An 18,866-nucleotide genomic window follows, 5' to 3' on the forward strand; every position below is an offset into this window, starting at 1 on the left:
ATAGAAAAAAATTATTCATAATTTTAGGTTATCCATCGTTCCAATTATATGACATCGTAAAGTGATTACACTAGGTTTTATGACATAAGGTGGTTTTATATCACAGTAGCTAGCTACCCTTATAAATAAAATATTAATGAGTTTTCCATTGGGCTTAAAATGATCATATTGCAGAATATTAAAGAAGTAGCAATTAACTGTATCAGGAAATTCAATATTAATAGTTTTTAATTTTAACTTCTTTAATCTCCATATCCAGTGTGTGTATGTGTTGGAGGGGTATGTTTATTTTTCTTAACAATTTGGAATAGTCTTTGACTAAAGTTTGGTAATTTTAGTTTGATAGTAATAAATGCAGTTATAATTCTTCTTTTATTAGAACATGTATAATTAATGTGCTTGAAAGAGAAAGAAGCTCTTTGAGGAAAAATGTACGGTATTTGCTAGCTTAATCTTGTCATGAGCAATCCTGGGTCATGGGCTAAGTGGTAGATTGAAGGGCTACTTCATTTTAGCCCTGGTTCTTAACACTTATGGTGTTTGTTTATCTTTGAGCAAGTCACTTAATCTGCCAGGGCCTCCATTTTCATTTGTCCTAATAATAATGAAACCTCTCATTACAGTTTTTCAGAATACTTCCCATACATTTCCCATTTGATCATCACAACAGTCCTGTGAGGTATGCATGGCAGATACTACTATCCTCATTTTACTGATGAGGAAACCGAAACTCAGAGGTTAAATGACTTGCCCAAGGTCACAAAACTAATAAGTGTCCAAACCCTGTTCTCTGGTTTAGATTTTTTAACTATTGCTCTTGCCACTAAATGCTTTCATCTTTATATCTGCAAAATGGAGATGATAGTGATCTCTTGCTTGATGTTAATATTAGAATATTGAAAACAAAGGAGTATAAAAGCACTTAGTAGAAGTTCTATAGAAAATAAAGCAAACCTTTTTTATTATTTATAGATGTAATTAAAATCGCTATTAATTGACTTCAAGATTTCCTACATTTTTAAAGGTTCTTTGGCCTTTGTTGATCATTTGTGTTTGTTAAACAAAATCATGCGTCTCTCTGAGGGCCTGGCCAGTGATACACAGTCATTGAGTTAGGCAGCTGCTTGGATTCAGCCTAATCTGAGTCACATCCAGAATCACTAATTAAATTAATTGCTTTTTTAACTAAGATTTTTATAAAACCTCATTTGCTTTTCTCTGGACCAGGAGCCAAGACACCAGATTTGTTTTATTTTGTGTTATGTGTTTTGACAAGGATATCTGATTTAGAGTCCTATTTGTGGCATTTATTCAGAGTAATATTTACTGAGCACCATAATCTGTACAAACAGTGTGATCTTGGTGAAGTCATTTAATCTCACTGGGCTTTAATTGATTCATCCCTGTACCTTTATTCTTAACTGCAGAGTGGACTAGCGTAGTGTTTCTTATACTCTGAGGAACTGCCTGGGGCATTAGGGTATGGGGCGATGCAAGGAGGCTGGATGGAGGCAGAGTACCCTGGTGAAGTTGGGGCAGGCCCCGCTCCAACTAACCTCACTCTCTGCTGCTCCAGTGCAGTTGCACTTTTATTCATCTTATCTATTCACAGAGGCTCCTTAACTAGTTGCCTTTCCTCTAGCTGTGGCCTTGTAGCTGTCTTTCCCTCCGCCCCGTTGTTGACACTATTACAGATATCCCCCATTTTACCCACTTTGCCCCCCTCCACCCAGCCCCCGCCCTAGCCCTCTTTTATTTATGCCCCAGTCCTCTCATATCTTAGATTCAGAGGATAATTTCTAAGTTTTCATAGTAATAATGTAGGATATTGATGAGATATTATATCAGAACAAAGGGGGAAAGGAGAAAAATGGAAGGGAAATAAAAGAAATACATGGGAGAGATGGAAAGAAGATAAAGTATTAGTTGAGGGAGAGATGGAGCAAGATGAAAGATGAGAAACACACATAATCAAGGAAAATGGTATATTTGCCACCTGAAGTTGCTTTACTTATTAATTTTGATAATCATCCCTTAAGTACCTATGCATATAGATTTAATTTTAGTGAGCCTAGAATTTTACTTTCATGAACATTTTTATTTTGTGACTGCCTCAATTGCTTGATTTTTCTATTTTCTTATCTATTAATTGATTTGGGATGAGTACAAAAGTTCTTATATTAAAATTTTTCATTTCTGATATTCAAAAATAGATTCCCTTTTAATTTTTTAAATCTATCTGAATGTTTGAAAAAACTGAGGAGCTAGTCTGTTTGCCTGGTAGGAATTAAATAACATTTACATTAGCTGAGGTAGTCATACATGCCTGCCTGAAATTGTGCTTTTAAATTTATTTTTTTTTTAAGGAACTGATGCTGCACACATGGATGGTGATCAAATTGTTGTGGAAGTTCAAGAAACCGTTTTTGTTTCAGATGTTGTGGATTCAGACATAACTGTGCATAACTTTGTTCCTGATGACCCAGACTCAGTTGTAATCCAAGATGTTATCGAGGACGTTGTCATAGAAGATGTTCAGTGCCCAGATATCATGGAAGAAGCAGATGTATCGGAAACGGTCATCATTCCTGAGCAAGTGCTGGACTCAGATGTAACTGAAGAAGTTTCTTTAGAACATTGCACAGTCCCAGATGATGTTTTAGCTTCCGATATTACTTCATCAATGTCTATACCAGAACACGTCTTGACAAGTGAATCTATACATGTGTCTGACGTTGGACACGTTGAACATGTGGTTCATGATAGTGTAGTTGAGGCAGAAATTGTCACTGATCCTCTGACAACAGATGTAGTTTCAGAAGAAGTATTGGTAGCAGATTGTGCCTCGGAAGCAGTCATAGATGCCAATGGGATCCCCGTGGACCAGCAAGATGATGACAAGAACAACTGTGAGGACTACCTTATGATTTCCTGTAAGTCTTGGGGTACAGTGATTCTCAAAGGTATTTTTGAAGGCTGTCTTTCCTAACTTACATCAGAGATGAAAATTTCTAAAAGTAAATTTCATAGACCTTCCTGCATTGTTGTTTCAGTTTGGAGCCTGTAAGATAACTCAAAATTAAGAAAAGTAAAATTGTACAGATTAAAGCATCATTTCTCTCTTATAAGGACACAATAGAAAGATGAAATTTCTTCAGTCTAGAAAGACAAAGACGGAAAGGAATAGAACTGAACTTTGTGAAATCATGAAGGATGTGATTAGGCTGTTACCAGCCTTTATTAGAATTAGGAACCCTATTGAAACGTAAAAGGAGTTTAAATTGGAAAAAAATGTATAATCAAACTACTTATATTCTTGTATATGCATGTATGTTAGTACTTATGTAATACTTATATGTTTATGTAAAATACTAATTATATAACAGCATGGAAAAAGGCTCTGGTATAGCATTGAAACAAATGATTCTAAAACACGATTTCAAGTATGATGGACTCAGATTATTGAAGAAAAGTAAGGTGTTTTGGAGCACACCTCTAAATGTTTAACTACATCTGGGAGGATAACTGTGTCTTCTTACACATATTTCTTGGTACTGCTTTCAGAGGTCAAGTCCTCAGTTGGCTAGACCACAGCTCTGACCCAGTATGGAAATTAGTATGCCTTTAGGAACTAAACGTCATATAAATAAAGACCCACTATTTTTTAAATATATTTTTATTGATTTCAGAGAGGAAGGGAGAGAGAGAGAGAGAGAAAACATCAATGATGAGAGAATCATGGATCGGCTACCTCCTGCATGCCCCCCTACTGGGGACTGAGCCTGCAACCTGGGCATATGCCCTGACCAGGGGATCGAACCTCGACCTCCTGATTCATAGGTCAATGCTCAACCACTGAGCCATGCTGGCTGGGCTAACTCTTACATTTAGACCTTTGATCCATTTTGAGTTTATTTTTATATATAGTGTGAGGTCAGGAGCTAACTTTACTCTCTCTGGCACATAAATATTCAGTTGTCACAGCACCATTTGTTGAAATGGTGTTTTTTACTCATTCTATCTAATAAAATTATTATTAGTAGTAATATGTGTAATATGCAAATTGACCATCACTCCAACACACAAGATGGCCACCCCCAGGTGGTCAAAGATGGCTGCCTCCATGTGTACACAAGATGGCCACCACAGAATGGCCTACAGGGGAGGGCAGTTGTGGGCAATCAGGCCAGCAGGGGAGGGCAGTTAGGGGTGACCGGGCCAGCAGAGGAGAGCAGTTGGGGGAGATCAGGCCAGCAGGGGAGGGCAGTTGGGAGGGACCAGGCCTGCAAGGGAGGACAGTTTGGGGGGACCCTGGCCTGCAGGGGAGGGCAGTTAGGGGTGACTGGGCTGGCAGAGGAGGGGAGTTGGGTGAGACCAGGCCTGCAGGGGAGGACAGTTAGGGGCGACCAGGCTGGCAGGGGAGGGCAGTTAGGGGTGATTGGGCCAGTAGGGGAAGGCAGTTAGGGGCAATCTGGCTGGCAAAGGAGCAGTTAGGCGTCAATCAGGCTGGCAGGGGAGTGGTTAGGGGGTGATCAGTTTGGCAGGCAGAAGCGGTTAGGGACAATCAGGCAGGCAGGCAGGCAGGCGAGTGGTTGGGAGCCAGCAGTTCGGGATTGGGCCTAAACGAGCAGTCGGACACCCCTTGAGGGGTCTCAGATTGGAGAGGGTGCAGGCTGGGCTGAGGGGACCCCCCCCCCCCCCCCCCGTGCACCGGGCCTCTAGTTATTGAATATTCTTGGTACTCTTATTGAAACACATGCATTAAAATTTTATGTACTGATTTTTTTAGGGAGAGAGGAAGGGAGACGGAGACATCACTTTATTGTTCTACTTATGCATTCAGTGGTTGGTTCTTATATGTGCCCTGACCAGGGATGGAACCTGTAACCTTGGTGTATCAGGATGACACTCTAACCAGCTGAGCTACCCAGCAAGGGTCTTATTGAAAATAATTGATAGTAAATGTGAGGGGATAATTTCTGGACTCTTAATTCTATTCCATGGATCTGCCCACCCTTATACTAGTTTTATGCTGTCAGGAGTGGGTAGTGAATTTGCAAAATTTATTACCCTAAATATTAAAGTCTAAAACTTAAAGTCCAGGCAAAACTGCATAGTTCAGTTTTAAAAGGATTAGCAGAATTAATAGGCAGTGGCAACATAATGCATTCTTATGGAAGACTAGGGTACTTGGATATCTGTGCCTACCTTTTATAGTAACATCAAAGGAAACAACTAATATGCCTCTGGAGCATGGGGTTCCCTTCTGCCAAAAACCTTGGCCAGAGAGCCTCTATTCTAATATAAACCAATATGATGCTTCATTTCTAATACACATTTTAATAAAATATTGCTTTGTTATTTTAAAAAGACATTAAAAATTATAAATAAATATTTTTTTGTTGTTAATCTTCACCTGAGGTTATTTTTTCCCATTGATTTTTTTTAGAGAGAGAGAGGAATGGAGGGGGAGGGAGGGTGGAGAGAGAGAGAGAGAGAGAGAGAGAGAGAGAGAGAAACATTGATGTGAGAGAGAGAGACATCGATTGGTTGCCTCCTGAATGCGCCCCAAGTGGGGTGGGGATCAAACCTGCAACCCAGGTACATGTTCTTGACCGGAATCGAACCCATGATCCTTCGGTGTGTGGCCGACGCTCTAACCACTGTCATGCCAGCCAGGGCTATAGCGAATAATTTAAGCTTAGAACCCTTTAAACTAGTTTGGTTAAATGAAAGTATGTCACCATTTTTAACATGTTGATTAATTGGAAATTTTTCTTTGTACAGACCATAACTTGAATAAAAGTTTTGATGACAGTATAGTATCTGTGATCTCTCCATTTAGTTTTTATATTCTAAGGCCAATGACTTTTATTAGGATAAAATTGTGTTCAAAACACTGTTTTCTACAATATGCAACTGCTTTTATAAAAGCTGAATGTTAATAAATCATTAGATTGTTTAGTTCTTAATGCTTATTAAAACTTTTGGTCTGGTGGCATATATATGATTTAAGTCCATTTGAATTAACATATCAAAGGAAGAGCTCAGGTGGTAATGTGTGCTGAATGCTTTCAGACTCATCAGATCCATCTTCTAATGACCCTTGAGTCAATTGACATTTTTATCAGAAGAGGTAATTAAGTTTATTTGGTTTGTTGTTAATAAAGCTCTCTTTTCAGGGGAGAAATGTTTAGGATTGTTGTCAGTATGGCCAATTTTTAAATTTTTTGAAACGAGGTTTTTTATCCCAAGAAAGATTATTCAGTTGGAGATTTGTAACAAGTTGGTAATAATAAAAATAGGTAATAGTAAACCTTTAATAAATAGTATCTGTGTTCCAAAACGATATATATATATTTTATTTATATATTTATTATATTTTTTTTTTTTTTTTATTTTATTTTATTTTTTCCTTACAACAACCCTATAATGTTGGTGTTAATCACCATTTTACAGCTTGGGTAACTGAGGCTCAGTTTATGTAACTTGTCCAAGGTTACACAGCCAGTTAGCATTAGGGTGAAGATTTGAAAGCAGATGTTTTATTCCAGCCCTGGCTGGTTTGGTTCAGTGGTAAGAGCGACTGCCTGCAGACTGAAGGGTCATGGGTTCGATTCTCGTCAAGGGCAGGTACTTCAGTTGCGGGCTCGATCCCTGCGCGTGGGGGAGGCAACCAGTTTGTGTTGTGTCTCTCACATCGATGTTTCTCTCTCTATATCCCTCCCCTCCCACCCACTTTCTCTAAAAAAAATCAATGGGAAAAGTTTTATTCTAGTGTTTACTAAAAAAAAAAAGAAGAAGATAACAAAAGCAAGGAAAAAAACTAAAATAAATAAAACAAAATAAAGGAAAAAACAAAGTATCTACTCCATTCTCATATTGTCTTTTTTTGGTCTGTGTATGTGTTTATATGTATGTGTGTGTAAAGTTAATACTATAACGCAGTAGAGTTTGGGATAAATAGTGATTATTGGTGAATGGAGGAGGCAAATTGAATTTCAGTGATTATTAAAATTTACATGAATACCCAATTTTAGCAATGTTAGGAAATAATTTGGGGAGGACGCTTAAACATTTTCTTACTCCTTAATAGCAGAAGCCACCCGGACAACCTCCCCACCCTATTCCCTTGTTGTTCTACCTAAAAAATTTATTTTATTTTTCAAATTTATGTATAAGAAAAAGGAATCATATCTAAATGATTATTTTTACTCTTGCCTATGTTTACTTTTCTTATGTCTTCATTCAGTAACATTTGTTAATCAGCCATGATAAGCTAGGAATCTTGTTAGCTATTAGAGATAAACAGTGAAAGTTTCTGGCTTTTTAAGAGTTCACAGTCTTGGAGAGAAGACAGACAGAAACATGTAGTTATATAGTTGAGTGTGAAAAGATACATAACTGGATATACAAAGTATTTTGGAAGCACTAAGGGAGAAAATGTTGAGAATTTTGGTACACTTGAATGAGCTAAATGCTGTGAAAGCATAAACCAAAAGTTCTGTGGGAGCTTGGTTGAAGATATAACTAAATTTATTTCATATCTCCTCCTATTCATTTTCCTCCCTCTATTTTGAAGCAAGCCCCACATATTTCTTTCATAAGTATTTATATAAGACAGGGGTTATTGTATTTTTTAAACATAATTTGGGATGAATTCAATTTGAAGGATGAATAAAATGTTCAGTGGGTACCTGAGGAGGGAGGAATGGCAGAGAACATACTTAAAGGCATGGAAATGTGGAAGCTCTTTGAGTGTTCAGAGACTTTTTCTTTGGAGTGCAAATGTCTTTAATGAAGAGAATGGAGGAAATGATGAGAAGTAAGAGTGGCAAAATTGGGCACAAATCATAAAGGCCTTGGAATACAATAAGCCTGCCTTACCTTTCTGATGTGGGGAGCTATTAGCGTTGTAAGCCGATTAATAATAATATGCTTAGGGTTATAGTTTACAAAAGTAATCTTAGTGGCAATATTGAGAGCAGACAAGGGAAGTGTAAAATTAGAAACAAAACGTACGCAATGAGAGATGGTTGTAGTAGTCCAGGTAAGAAACAGATGATGATAGTTTGAAATGAGGTTCTATCAGTAGGGTTTGGCAGAAAGTACTTGACATAATTTGGATTAAAGTTAGGGTGGAGGAGGGAGGTGGAGGGTTTGAAGCTCCCTTCCTGGTTTCTGGCTTGTGCATCTGGGCAGATGGCAAACCACTTACTAGAGGAATACATTTAGACACGCTAGAGATCTGTCTACAGCCGTGGTCGGCAAACTGCGGCTCGCGAGCCACATGCGGCTCTTTGGCCCTTTGAGTGTGGCTCTTCCACAAAATACCACGGCCTGGGCGAGTCTATTTTGAAGAAGTGGCGTTAGAAGAAGTTTAAGTTTAAAAAATTTGGCTCTCAAAAGAAATTTCAATCGTTGTACTGTTGATATTTGGCTCTGTTGACTAATGAGTTTGCCGACCACTGGTCTACAGGATTGCTGCATGCAGCTGTCGGCTGTCCAGCTACAGTGTGAATGGCACCCTTGCAGATGTGGAGCCTATTGGCCCTGGCCTTCTAGTTTAGGTGTTTTGACCATTTGGTCTGATATTAGCTCCTAATTAAGCACAACTTTGGTCATAGTCGACATCCAATAAAAAGTGGTTCAGGGAATGAATGAATGAAATAAGTAAATCCAAACCCCTATGTTCAGTGTATGAACTCTGAGGATCAATACAGTCTAATGGCTTAGAATTGAATTATTCTAGGGATATTAGCACAGGAGACATGGTAAAGTACTTGCTTATTTCTTTGTCCTACAGGCTGATTGTTGTAAAAATCTTACCATTATTTTTATGTATGTACTTGATCAATTTCATTTGGTAAACCACAGAATAAAATTTTAGAATTTAAAAAATATATTTGCATGGGGATATTTCTGAAATGTGAGAAAAGTCTAATTTAGTGAAACTAAGAATATTTTAGAGAAGATGTGTTAAACAAGCTTTAAGCTTGTTCTGATAAAATTAAAAAATTTTCTGTTACTCTAAAGTTATTGTGTCTTTACTGTAGGCACTCAGATTTATTTAGAAATCAATACTAAAATTAATGAATTAAGAGTTTTCAGTTTACTGTTCAGTCTGATTTCAATTAGATTTATACCAAGAATAAAGTGCTTAAATAAGGCAAAGATGTGTAGTCCTTCCCTCTCCTCACCATAAAAAAGGAGAGGTGTGGGGCAAGGGATTGGTAAGCCAGGGAATGGAATTAAAGTTTGAGTAAATTCTAATATATTTTTTGTTTAAAAATAGCATGTTACAGTATCCAATTTTCACTAAAAAATCTCTGTCCAGTCTGCCTCCCGTTCTTTCAATGCCTAAATATGCACAGAAATGTCTGAATAATCTGTAAATTCTATTGATAGTTCCATGTGGTGGGCTTTTGAGCACATTTTAATTTCTTTTTATACTTTTCTTAATAAGCTGTACAATTTCTACAATAAATATGTATAGATTTTAAAGCAAAGTTGCAGAAGCATAAAGGAATGGAAATAACATACTAATAAGTTCAGGGTACGTGGGGTAGTCTGGGGGTGCTGGGGAGACAAAACTGTGAAGGCAGAAGGCAGTTTGGTCAGAGTTCGGTTGCTAGACTGCAATTTGTATTTTGGTAGGAAATGGGGCACCATTCCCTGCTAGAGAGTAAGGTGACTGGATCTTTGTTTTAAGAAAGCTGACGGAGGGCAGTGTCTAAGGGATTTTGGTGTGATGTCTCTTTTTACAATATTAATGTACACAAAATGCAATTCTATAGCAATCCGATACCATATATTTTTCTATCTTGGCAAAAATGATAATGAAATCTGTTTTGAAGCTTTGAGAGGTGAGAATAACAAAACTATCACCTGTTTTATAAGGTTGTTGTGAGGAGTAAATGGTATATTTTAAGGGCTTAGTATCATGCTTGGCATGTGGTATGTGGTAGGTAAATATTTGGTGTTATCATTATCACAACCATCGTCATTTCTTATTATATAGATTCTCCATCAAATGCTCTCCAAATCAGCTTTGTTTTGCTGATTTTTAAATTAGATCAGTGTTCCTTTAACAAGCAGTTTTCTTGAAGTGGAGTATCCTCTATCCCCCAACCCCAAGTACTTTTTCTTTTCCAGGAACTACTGAGTTTTCTGAAGTCTTAACTATATTTTTAGACTCCATAGCATCTCTTAGTATTGCAAATAAGCAACCCTTAATTTTTGGTCTTCAGGGATTTTACTGAAGCTCCCTTGAAGCAGCATAAAGTATGCCTATATTTTGCCATAGTTTTGCTATTACTAATGAGATAGTTGCTAAGTCAATTTTTTCTTCAGTTTTACAGTGTAAAACTGCTGGATGAAATACAAAGATTATTATTCCATAAGGCTGGAGGAAAATGTGATGCCAATTTTACTTAAAAGAAAAAAACTGGGAAGGAAATTTACTAAGATAATGATAGACTCTCTGGTTGGTGGGACTGTTGTTGATTTTTTAAAATACTAAATTATATACAGTGAACATAAATTTCTTAAAAAAATTAAAAGATGAAAATAAAGATCTGGATTCTAAAGACAGGTACCTCCTCATTTGGTCTCCCACTTCTCACTTACTAGTTCACCTATTTGGGCAAGTCACATACCATCTCAGAGCCTTTATTTCTTTATCTGGAAAAGATGAGAATCAAGTTAGTAAAAGTACATAGAAATGCTAAGGAAATTGTGAAATGCCATGCAAATGGTAGTTATTAGAAGTAGTCTTAATTTTCAGGAATTATGCTCTGCTATTTTGGAGAGGTCTATTCTAAAGCTCTAGTTCTTCATTTTACTGCATTAGAAGAAGGCACTTATGCAGAAATCATAGGTACGATGACTCAATTTTATCTAAGCCACCTTTGTCTGTTTTGAATAGAAATTCATTTTTAATGGTAGCATTAAAATCAGAGTGAAATTTTGAGTAAGAGGACCAGCAAAGTACTTTTTAAAACAAATCACTTCTGTAATATTTCATATTTAGAATAACTTCATAGGTTGAGTTAGTGGGGCAAATTCTCAAGGTGAAAATCTAAAGTTGAATTCTGCTTTTGGTCAAATGATAGAATAGTTCTGCTTGGCTCCAGTAAGCCTGTATATTTGAAATGTGTTTCCCACACATTTATGAAAACAAACAGAAAAACCTTTTAGTTCAAGTTATCGGTAAATACATGACATTTTGTAAGCTCAAAAATGATTTGATTTTCCAATCATCAAAGGTTTATCTTATGAGTACCGACAAACTAGTGTACGCAAAAACAGCTAGCCTGACCTTGTTCTTTGTAAACACAAGGGCATTTGATTTTCCAGTACTTGTTAGAATCGGTTTGGACAAACCTTGCCAAAAGAGGCCAAGCTTCATCAACAATGTCACCTGTCAGAGATGAGGTCTTTGAAGACATAAATTTATTCAGGACTTTCCTGCTAGTTCGGTGAGATCTTCATTTTTCTAATGTTATCTCAGCTTAAAATTCCAAAGCTACCTTTAAGAAAACAACATTGGCCCAATCAGCTTGGGTATATCATAAAAATATTTAGTTTTGAAAAAGGGCAGGTACATACCAGGCCAGAAATTAGGACATAATGCTGATTCTTTCCCCCTACAAACCATTTTTATAAAACATAGTCCAGATACTTGAATATAGATAGTTACATTCAGAGTTCAGAGAACCTCTCTTTTTTTAAACTGCAGAGTTTAACCAACTGGTCTCTGACCCTTCATATCATCAAGCTTGTCCTGGATCAACTCATTTTCTCTAGCTTTTTAAGTTCTTAACTCAGTCTGCCATTTTCTCACTGGTAACCAAGTCCTTCCTTCCTATTTCATACCTACGGTTGAAGCCACCAGTCATGAACTCCTCCAATTTTCTGCATTACAACCTTCCCCCTTTCCCTAAACACAACGAAGCTATGTTCTCATCCATGTTTACTTTCTCATCTCAGAAGTACAGCATATTTTTTCTCCTATTTAAGGGAAATTCCTTTATCTTTTTAAAAAATATGCTCTTATTTATTTATTATTTTATTTTATTTTTTTTTAGAGAGAGAGGGAGGGAGAGGGAGAGAAACATCGATTGGCCCCCTCCTGCACGCCCCCTACCGGGGATCGAGCCTGCAACCCAGGCGTGTGTCCTGACTGGGAATCAAACGAGACCTTTTGTTGCACAGGATGACATTCAGCCAACTGAGCCACACCGGCCAGGGCTCCTTTATCTTTGCACCTAGTTTCGTTTCCGTTTCCCTTTTCTTCTGAGATCTTGATCTATAAATTTCACACCATGTCTGGTTTTAGCCCCTCACTTTCTATTATATTTTCTCCTACAGATTGAGCATGCATAAATATTTTTCTCAGTTAAACAGACAAGTCCTTGGCCCTGCAACCCATTCCGGTCACTGCCTCTCTGTTCACTTTAAAATTAGACTTCATAAAGAAATTCATAGCTTCCATTGAATCCTCAACCCACATCTGACCCCATATACCCTTCATTACACCACTTTTCACCAGGAACATCAATGACTTCCAGGTGACTCCGGTCAATGCAGACATTCCTCCTTGAATAATGCATGTTGCATTATTGCCTTGGGTCTTAGTAGAATTCTTGGAACTTTTAGCTCCCTAGCTTCCTTTATGACTCTCCATCAACCTCTTCAGTTTTCCTTTCTTGAGTTCCTTTGTGAACTCTTCTTGTCCCTCCCTTAGACTATGACATTCCTAGGATTTTCTCAGCCCGCTCTTGCCTCACACTGCATGTTCTCATTGTATGATCTCAAGGCTTGGTTAGCATGGAGCTGATGGACTCCCGCAACTGACTTCACATCTCAGCCACCCATTAAATCATTGATTCATCAATATTCTGAGCATCTACTATCACCAGACTCTATCTTAAAAGACTGAATAATGAAAATACTGGTTCTACTCTGTCAATGGGAAAGCTAGGTGGAAAACCCCAGATAGTAACAATACAGTGAATTGTACACTCAGAGAAACAATCAAAGGGTGCTATGAGTACAGAGGGATAGGGACAGACACCAGCTCTGAGAGCTTTCAGAGATGTTACCCTTTGGACCTTAATTAAATTAACATGCAGGAAGAGAGATCCTTTTCTTTATTTCTCTTAACATTTCTTGCCCAGTTGCTTATCACCCAAGTCAGAAATCCCATAGTTATCCTTTGTCATGTTCAATTTTTAGTTGGGCATCAAGTACTGCCATTTTAGTTCTAAGATAAGCCTCAAGTCCAGCCCTCTTCCCCATCTGTACTGCCTCTGCCTGATTCGAGGCCTTGGTATCTGTCGCCTGCATTATTGAAGTAGATTCACAAGTGGTATCCTGTTTCATGTCCTAACCCCTTTGGGTCCACCTTTCTCAAGGCCCGCATGGTATAGCAAAAATGGTGATCTCACTTCATCACTGCTTAGCATAGAAGTGTCCCATTACCTATAGCAGAGGTTCTCAAAACTCTGATCAGAATCCCTAGGGCAGGGTACCTCTTAATCTGTCTATATATCAGTTCCCACCCCTGCAGATTCTGATTCTGTAGAACTGCTGGGCGCTGGCCTGTGTTTTTAAGTTCCCAAAGAGATTTTGACACCTGATAAGATTGAGAAACCTCCAGCCAAGGATCAAGTCTGATCTTCTCTGCCAGGTAACACAAGACCCTTTGTGACCAGGCTTGAGAGTAGCCATTGGCCACATTTCCCATCATGCTCCACGTGTCTGCTTGTCTAGGTAAAATCGTTCATTTTTATGTGAATCAACGATTATATTTGTAAAAAAGACTTTTGAAAATGGTAACATTTAAATACCTACTAATGTTATTTGTAATGTGTTTCCTGCCTTTTTAGTGGATGATGCTGGCAAAATAGAACATGGTGGTTCCTCTGGAATGGCAGAGTCGGAAATTGATCCTTGTAAAGTGGATGGTTCTTGCCCTGAAGTCATCAAGGTGTACATTTTTAAAGCTGACCCTGGAGAGGATGACTTAGGTAAGAGGACACCTTCAGCATATCACTCATCCTGATCTGAACCCTTCAACCTGATGACTTTTGGGTGGGTTAGATTGAGAACATTTGAAAACTTTTCTGAAGATAACTTTTAAGCAAAGTTTCCAGCCCGGCCAGCATGGCTCAGTGGTTAAGCATCCACCTATGAACAAGGAGGTAGGCGTTCGATTCCCGTTCAGGGCACCTGCCTGGTTGATCCCCAGTAGTGGGTGTGCAGGAGGCAGCTGATCAATATTCTTTCTCATCATTGATGTTTCTATCTCTCTCCCACTCTCCCTCCCTTTCTGAACAAATAAAATTATATTTAAGGAAGGTTTCCAATGTAGCAGTAGAAAAGTATGTAAAATGTGATATGTGAAATAGGTGGAAATGAAGTTCTCTCATAAATTCTTGGAGCTGTCATCTTCCCTAATAGGTGGCACCGTAGACATTGTGGAGAGTGAGCCTGAAAATGACCATGGAGTTGAACTACTTGATCAGAATAGCAGTATTCGTGTGCCAAGGGAAAAGATGGTTTATATGACTGTCAATGACTCTCAGCAAGAAGATGAAGATCTAAGTAAGTAGGTGGTCTTTTTGTGGGCAAAAATTTAATGTTCTCATAGCTCTTTTTAAAAAAACACTTTATGGCCCTAGCCTGTTTGGCTCAGTGGATAGAGTGTCAGCCTGTGGACTGAAGGGTCCCAGGTTTGATTCCAGTCAAGGGCATGTACCTCTGTTGCAGGCTTGATTCCCGGCCCTAGTCGGGGTGCGCGTGGGAGGCAACCAATCGATGTGTCTCTCTCACATCAATGTTTCTCTCTCTGTCTCTCCCTCTCCCTTCCACTCTCTTCAAAAATCAATGGAAAAAATATCCTCAGGTGAGGATTAACAAAAAGTGAAAAAATAAAAAATCTTAAATATGGCCAATATTTAAAGGAAACAAGTAGCATTATTGTAGAGATTGCTATGCTGCCATATTCCAAGGGAAACACCAATAACTCATTATGTATTCTAAGAACTTTAAAAACGAATAGTATCAATAATGAAAAAATGAATTATGGTGAAAACCAAGAAATGAATGATTCATTCAAGTATTTGAGTGCTTATATGTGAAAACTATGTTCTAGGTAAATAACATTTGAACCTTCTTTCTACTTGTCTATTAGTTGAATTCAAATGACAGTGTCTTTCCTATAATCTCTGTAAACCTGGTCACAAAAGTTTATATAATTTTCTACTTAGATGTTGCTGAAATTGCTGATGAAGTGTATATGGAAGTGATCGTAGGAGAAGAGGATGCCGCTGCAGCAGCCGCAGCAGCCGCCGCACACGAACAGCAAATCGATGACAATGAAATCAAAACCTTCATGCCAATAGCGTGGGCAGCAGCTTACGGTAAGTTGCATAGCAGCTCTTCCAATTGAGTTGGTTCTGGAATGTGAATTCGTGCTTGAAAAAACGGTTTCCGTGGTCTTAGGTTTCAGAACTCTGTAATGCCAGTACCCTATAATGGTTACTTGATTTGAACAGGAGTAGAGGAAGATTATAAAGTCTCCTTTTTGTCTTTATTTTTAACAAGGTTTTTCTTCATGTATATAGCATGTAGAATGAAGTATTGCAAGAAGCACACAGGCTTTCAAGCTGAAACTTGCATCGTGATTATATCTGTCCCAATGCCTTTTCAATTTGGGGAGACAAGGGAGTCCATGGGGCAAAATGCTGACGTGTTTTTTAGATTTGGAAGCTAGGCCATTTCTTCCGGTCTTGTTGTAATAAATATGGTCATGAAACCCATTATCTAGAATGGGGAATTTCTGTCATTCATGAGTATCATGGCTTACTTTTCGTTGTTGTAGTTAATAAAGAATCCCTAATTCTTTATAATTTATAATACAGTATAATTTTGTTTTTTAATGCGCATCGTTAGGTAATAATTCTGATGGAATTGAAAACCGGAATGGCACTGCAAGTGCCCTCTTGCACATAGATGAGTCTGCTGGGCTCGGCAGACTGGCTAAACAAAAACCAAAGAAAAGGAGAAGACCTGATTCCAGGCAGTACCAAACAGGTGAGGGCACACGAGTTCCACAGCGCAGCGTGCTTTGCGAGCTCTCAGATGAAACTAGTATGTATCCACAGAGGTGTTGTGATGGCATTTTAGCTGCTATAGACCACATGTAACTTTTGCATATCAAAGTTGAAAATATAATTTTAAGAATTCAGTGATATTCATGAATGATTTTCTTGGATAAAAAGAAACGGAATGGATCGAACACGGATGAAAATAATTAAAAACTCAGTGATTTTTTTGTGGAAATGAAAAGAAATCCCTCAAATATGTTACAAACATTAACTTTTTAAAAAGTAATATATTAAAGAATCTGATTATGTCAGCGTAAGGAGGCATACTTTACAGAGCAGCAGAACGGGTACTTCAGTTCATGTGACGTATTCCTGTCTATTTTTGTATGCCCATATAAGCTTTACTGTAAATTGACATAAATTATGTTTTTGGAATAACCAAAGAAGAAATTGGGATTACAACACTTAATTTTTATGAATAATTTCCCACTGATTTCCAAATCGATAATAATAGCTTTAATCACAAGTTAATAGAAGTTACATATTCATTTATTGTTTTAAACGAGGGAGTGAGGTTGGTACAGTCATACCAAATAAAGTTTGCAGACCAGGTTCCTCTTTATGACAAGGTTGATATATCTCCTGTGTTGAAAAATGCTAAAAGGAATGTTAAGTAGCAAATAGCTTAACTTCGGAGTATTTGCCCAATAATGTCCAGAACACACCCTTTAAATTCTTGACGAAACCAAAATAGAACTTGGTTTGATCTCTCATGTACCTTTCTTTTCCTTTCTTAGCAATAATAATTGGCCCTGATGGACATCCCATAACTGTCTATCCTTGCATGATTTGTGGGAAAAAGTTTAAGTCCAGAGGTTTTTTGAAAAGGCACATGAAAAACCATCCTGAACACCTTGCCAAGAAGAAGTACCGCTGTACTGACTGTGATTACACTACCAACAAGAAGATAAGTTTACACAACCACCTGGAGAGCCACAAGCTGACCAGCAAGACAGAGAAGGCCATCGAATGCGATGAATGTGGGAAGCATTTCTCTCACGCTGGGGCTTTGTTTACTCACAAAATGGTGCATAAGGAAAAAGGAGCCAACAAAATGTACAAGTGTAAATTTTGTGAATATGAAACAGCTGAACAAGGGTTATTGAATCGCCACCTTTTGGCGGTCCACAGCAAGAACTTTCCTCATATCTGCGTGGAGTGCGGTAAAGGTTTTCGTCACCCCTCAGAGCTCAAAAAGCACATGCGCATCCATACCGGGGAGAAGCCGTACCAATGCCAGTACTGCGAATACAGGTCTGCAGACTCTTCTAACTTGAAAACGCACGTTAAAACTAAGCATAGTAAAGAGATGCCATTCAAGTGTGACATTTGTCTTCTGACTTTCTCAGATACCAAAGAGGTGCAGCAACATGCTCTTATTCACCAAGAAAGCAAAACACACCAGTGTTTGCATTGCGACCACAAGAGTTCAAACTCGAGTGATTTGAAACGACACATAATTTCAGTTCACACGAAGGACTACCCCCATAAGTGTGACATGTGTGATAAAGGCTTTCATAGGCCCTCAGAACTTAAGAAACACGTGGCTGCCCACAAGGGTAAAAAAATGCACCAGTGTAGACATTGTGACTTTAAGATTGCAGATCCATTTGTTCTAAGTCGCCATATTCTCTCGGTTCACACAAAAGATCTTCCGTTTAGGTGCAAGAGATGTAGAAAGGGATTTAGGCAGCAGAATGAGCTTAAAAAGCATATGAAGACACACAGTGGCAGGAAGGTGTATCAGTGTGAGTACTGTGAGTATAGCACTACAGATGCCTCAGGCTTTAAACGGCATGTTATTTCCATTCATACAAAAGACTACCCTCACCGTTGTGAGTACTGCAAGAAAGGGTTCCGAAGACCTTCGGAAAAGAACCAGCACATAATGCGGCATCATAAAGAAGTGGGCCTGCCCTAATAATACTTCTACGGACGTTTGTGGAGATGCTGGCCTTGAAGCAGAAAATTCATTTTAAAGCCAATCAGTCTTGTTCACATACAATACTGTATATTGATTTATTCTGTGTACAAATAGAATATTGCTTGTAGTTGACTTTTTTTTTTTTTAACATTTTGTTCAGTAGTGTGTTCTGAATTCTATTCAGTTTGTTTAATTAATGGGGAAAAGCAGCAACAAGCAAGTTGCTTTTAATGAAGTAATCCTTGCTTCTATACTGAAATTTTCTATTAGTTTTATATTTATTTAAATATTTACCTTGCTTATTATCTTGATGGTACTCTTCTAAGACCATTTAACATAAAGCTAGGGTAACTTTAGATTGAGTCAACATGATCACTTTCAGAGTAACTATCTTCCCCCCCCCCCCCCATAAATTTCTTACAGTAAAATTGTCAGAGACATCTAACATAAATGGGAGATTTAACAGTCACGTCCAATTAGGCTAACACGAAAGTCATGTACTTGTCTTGCTTAATCTTTTCTGACCACATGACAATGAAAGTTTCCATTTGAGCTTTGCATCCCTGGCATTGCTGAGTAAAGAACAGTGGGTGGGTTTGTGCTTACTTTTCATTTTGTTTAGTGGACAAAATATACCTTTGGGGGGCTTTCTTTGGAGTATTTACATCTTTTGTCTGCATAGCAAAGTCTTAGAAAACTTTATTGACAAATTTTGCTTGATCCTGTTGTATTTTGATTATTCTGTCTGTGCTGCTTTGTCTTGGAAT

At 38.1% G+C, this 18,866-nt stretch overlaps 1 protein-coding gene across 4 annotated transcripts in view; it reads left to right on the top strand.

The window, feature by feature from the left end:
• The window catches only part of ZFX (zinc finger protein X-linked), a 35,952-nt gene extending 17,454 nt beyond the window's left edge, over nucleotides 1-18,498 (top strand). For 3 of the 4 annotated variants that reach the window (XM_054720787.1, XM_054720791.1, XM_028155800.2), the window contains 6 exons: nucleotides 2,367-2,933; nucleotides 13,893-14,033; nucleotides 14,467-14,610; nucleotides 15,276-15,428; nucleotides 15,961-16,101; nucleotides 16,913-18,498. In XM_054720787.1, the coding sequence (XP_054576762.1) occupies nucleotides 2,367-2,933; nucleotides 13,893-14,033; nucleotides 14,467-14,610; nucleotides 15,276-15,428; nucleotides 15,961-16,101; nucleotides 16,913-18,096 (2,330 nt within the window). In that variant the 3' untranslated portion in view covers nucleotides 18,097-18,498. Of the gene's footprint in view, nucleotides 1-619; nucleotides 680-2,366; nucleotides 2,934-13,892; nucleotides 14,034-14,466; nucleotides 14,611-15,275; nucleotides 15,429-15,960; nucleotides 16,102-16,912 lie in introns of those variants that run through there. The other variant, XM_028155801.2, reaches the window with a different exon arrangement.
• The last annotated feature ends 368 nt before the right edge of the window (nucleotides 18,499-18,866 follow it).

The sequence above is a fragment of the Eptesicus fuscus genome, chromosome 1 (assembly GCF_027574615.1).
Source record: "Eptesicus fuscus isolate TK198812 chromosome 1, DD_ASM_mEF_20220401, whole genome shotgun sequence".
Lineage (NCBI taxonomy): Eukaryota > Metazoa > Chordata > Mammalia > Chiroptera > Vespertilionidae > Eptesicus > Eptesicus fuscus.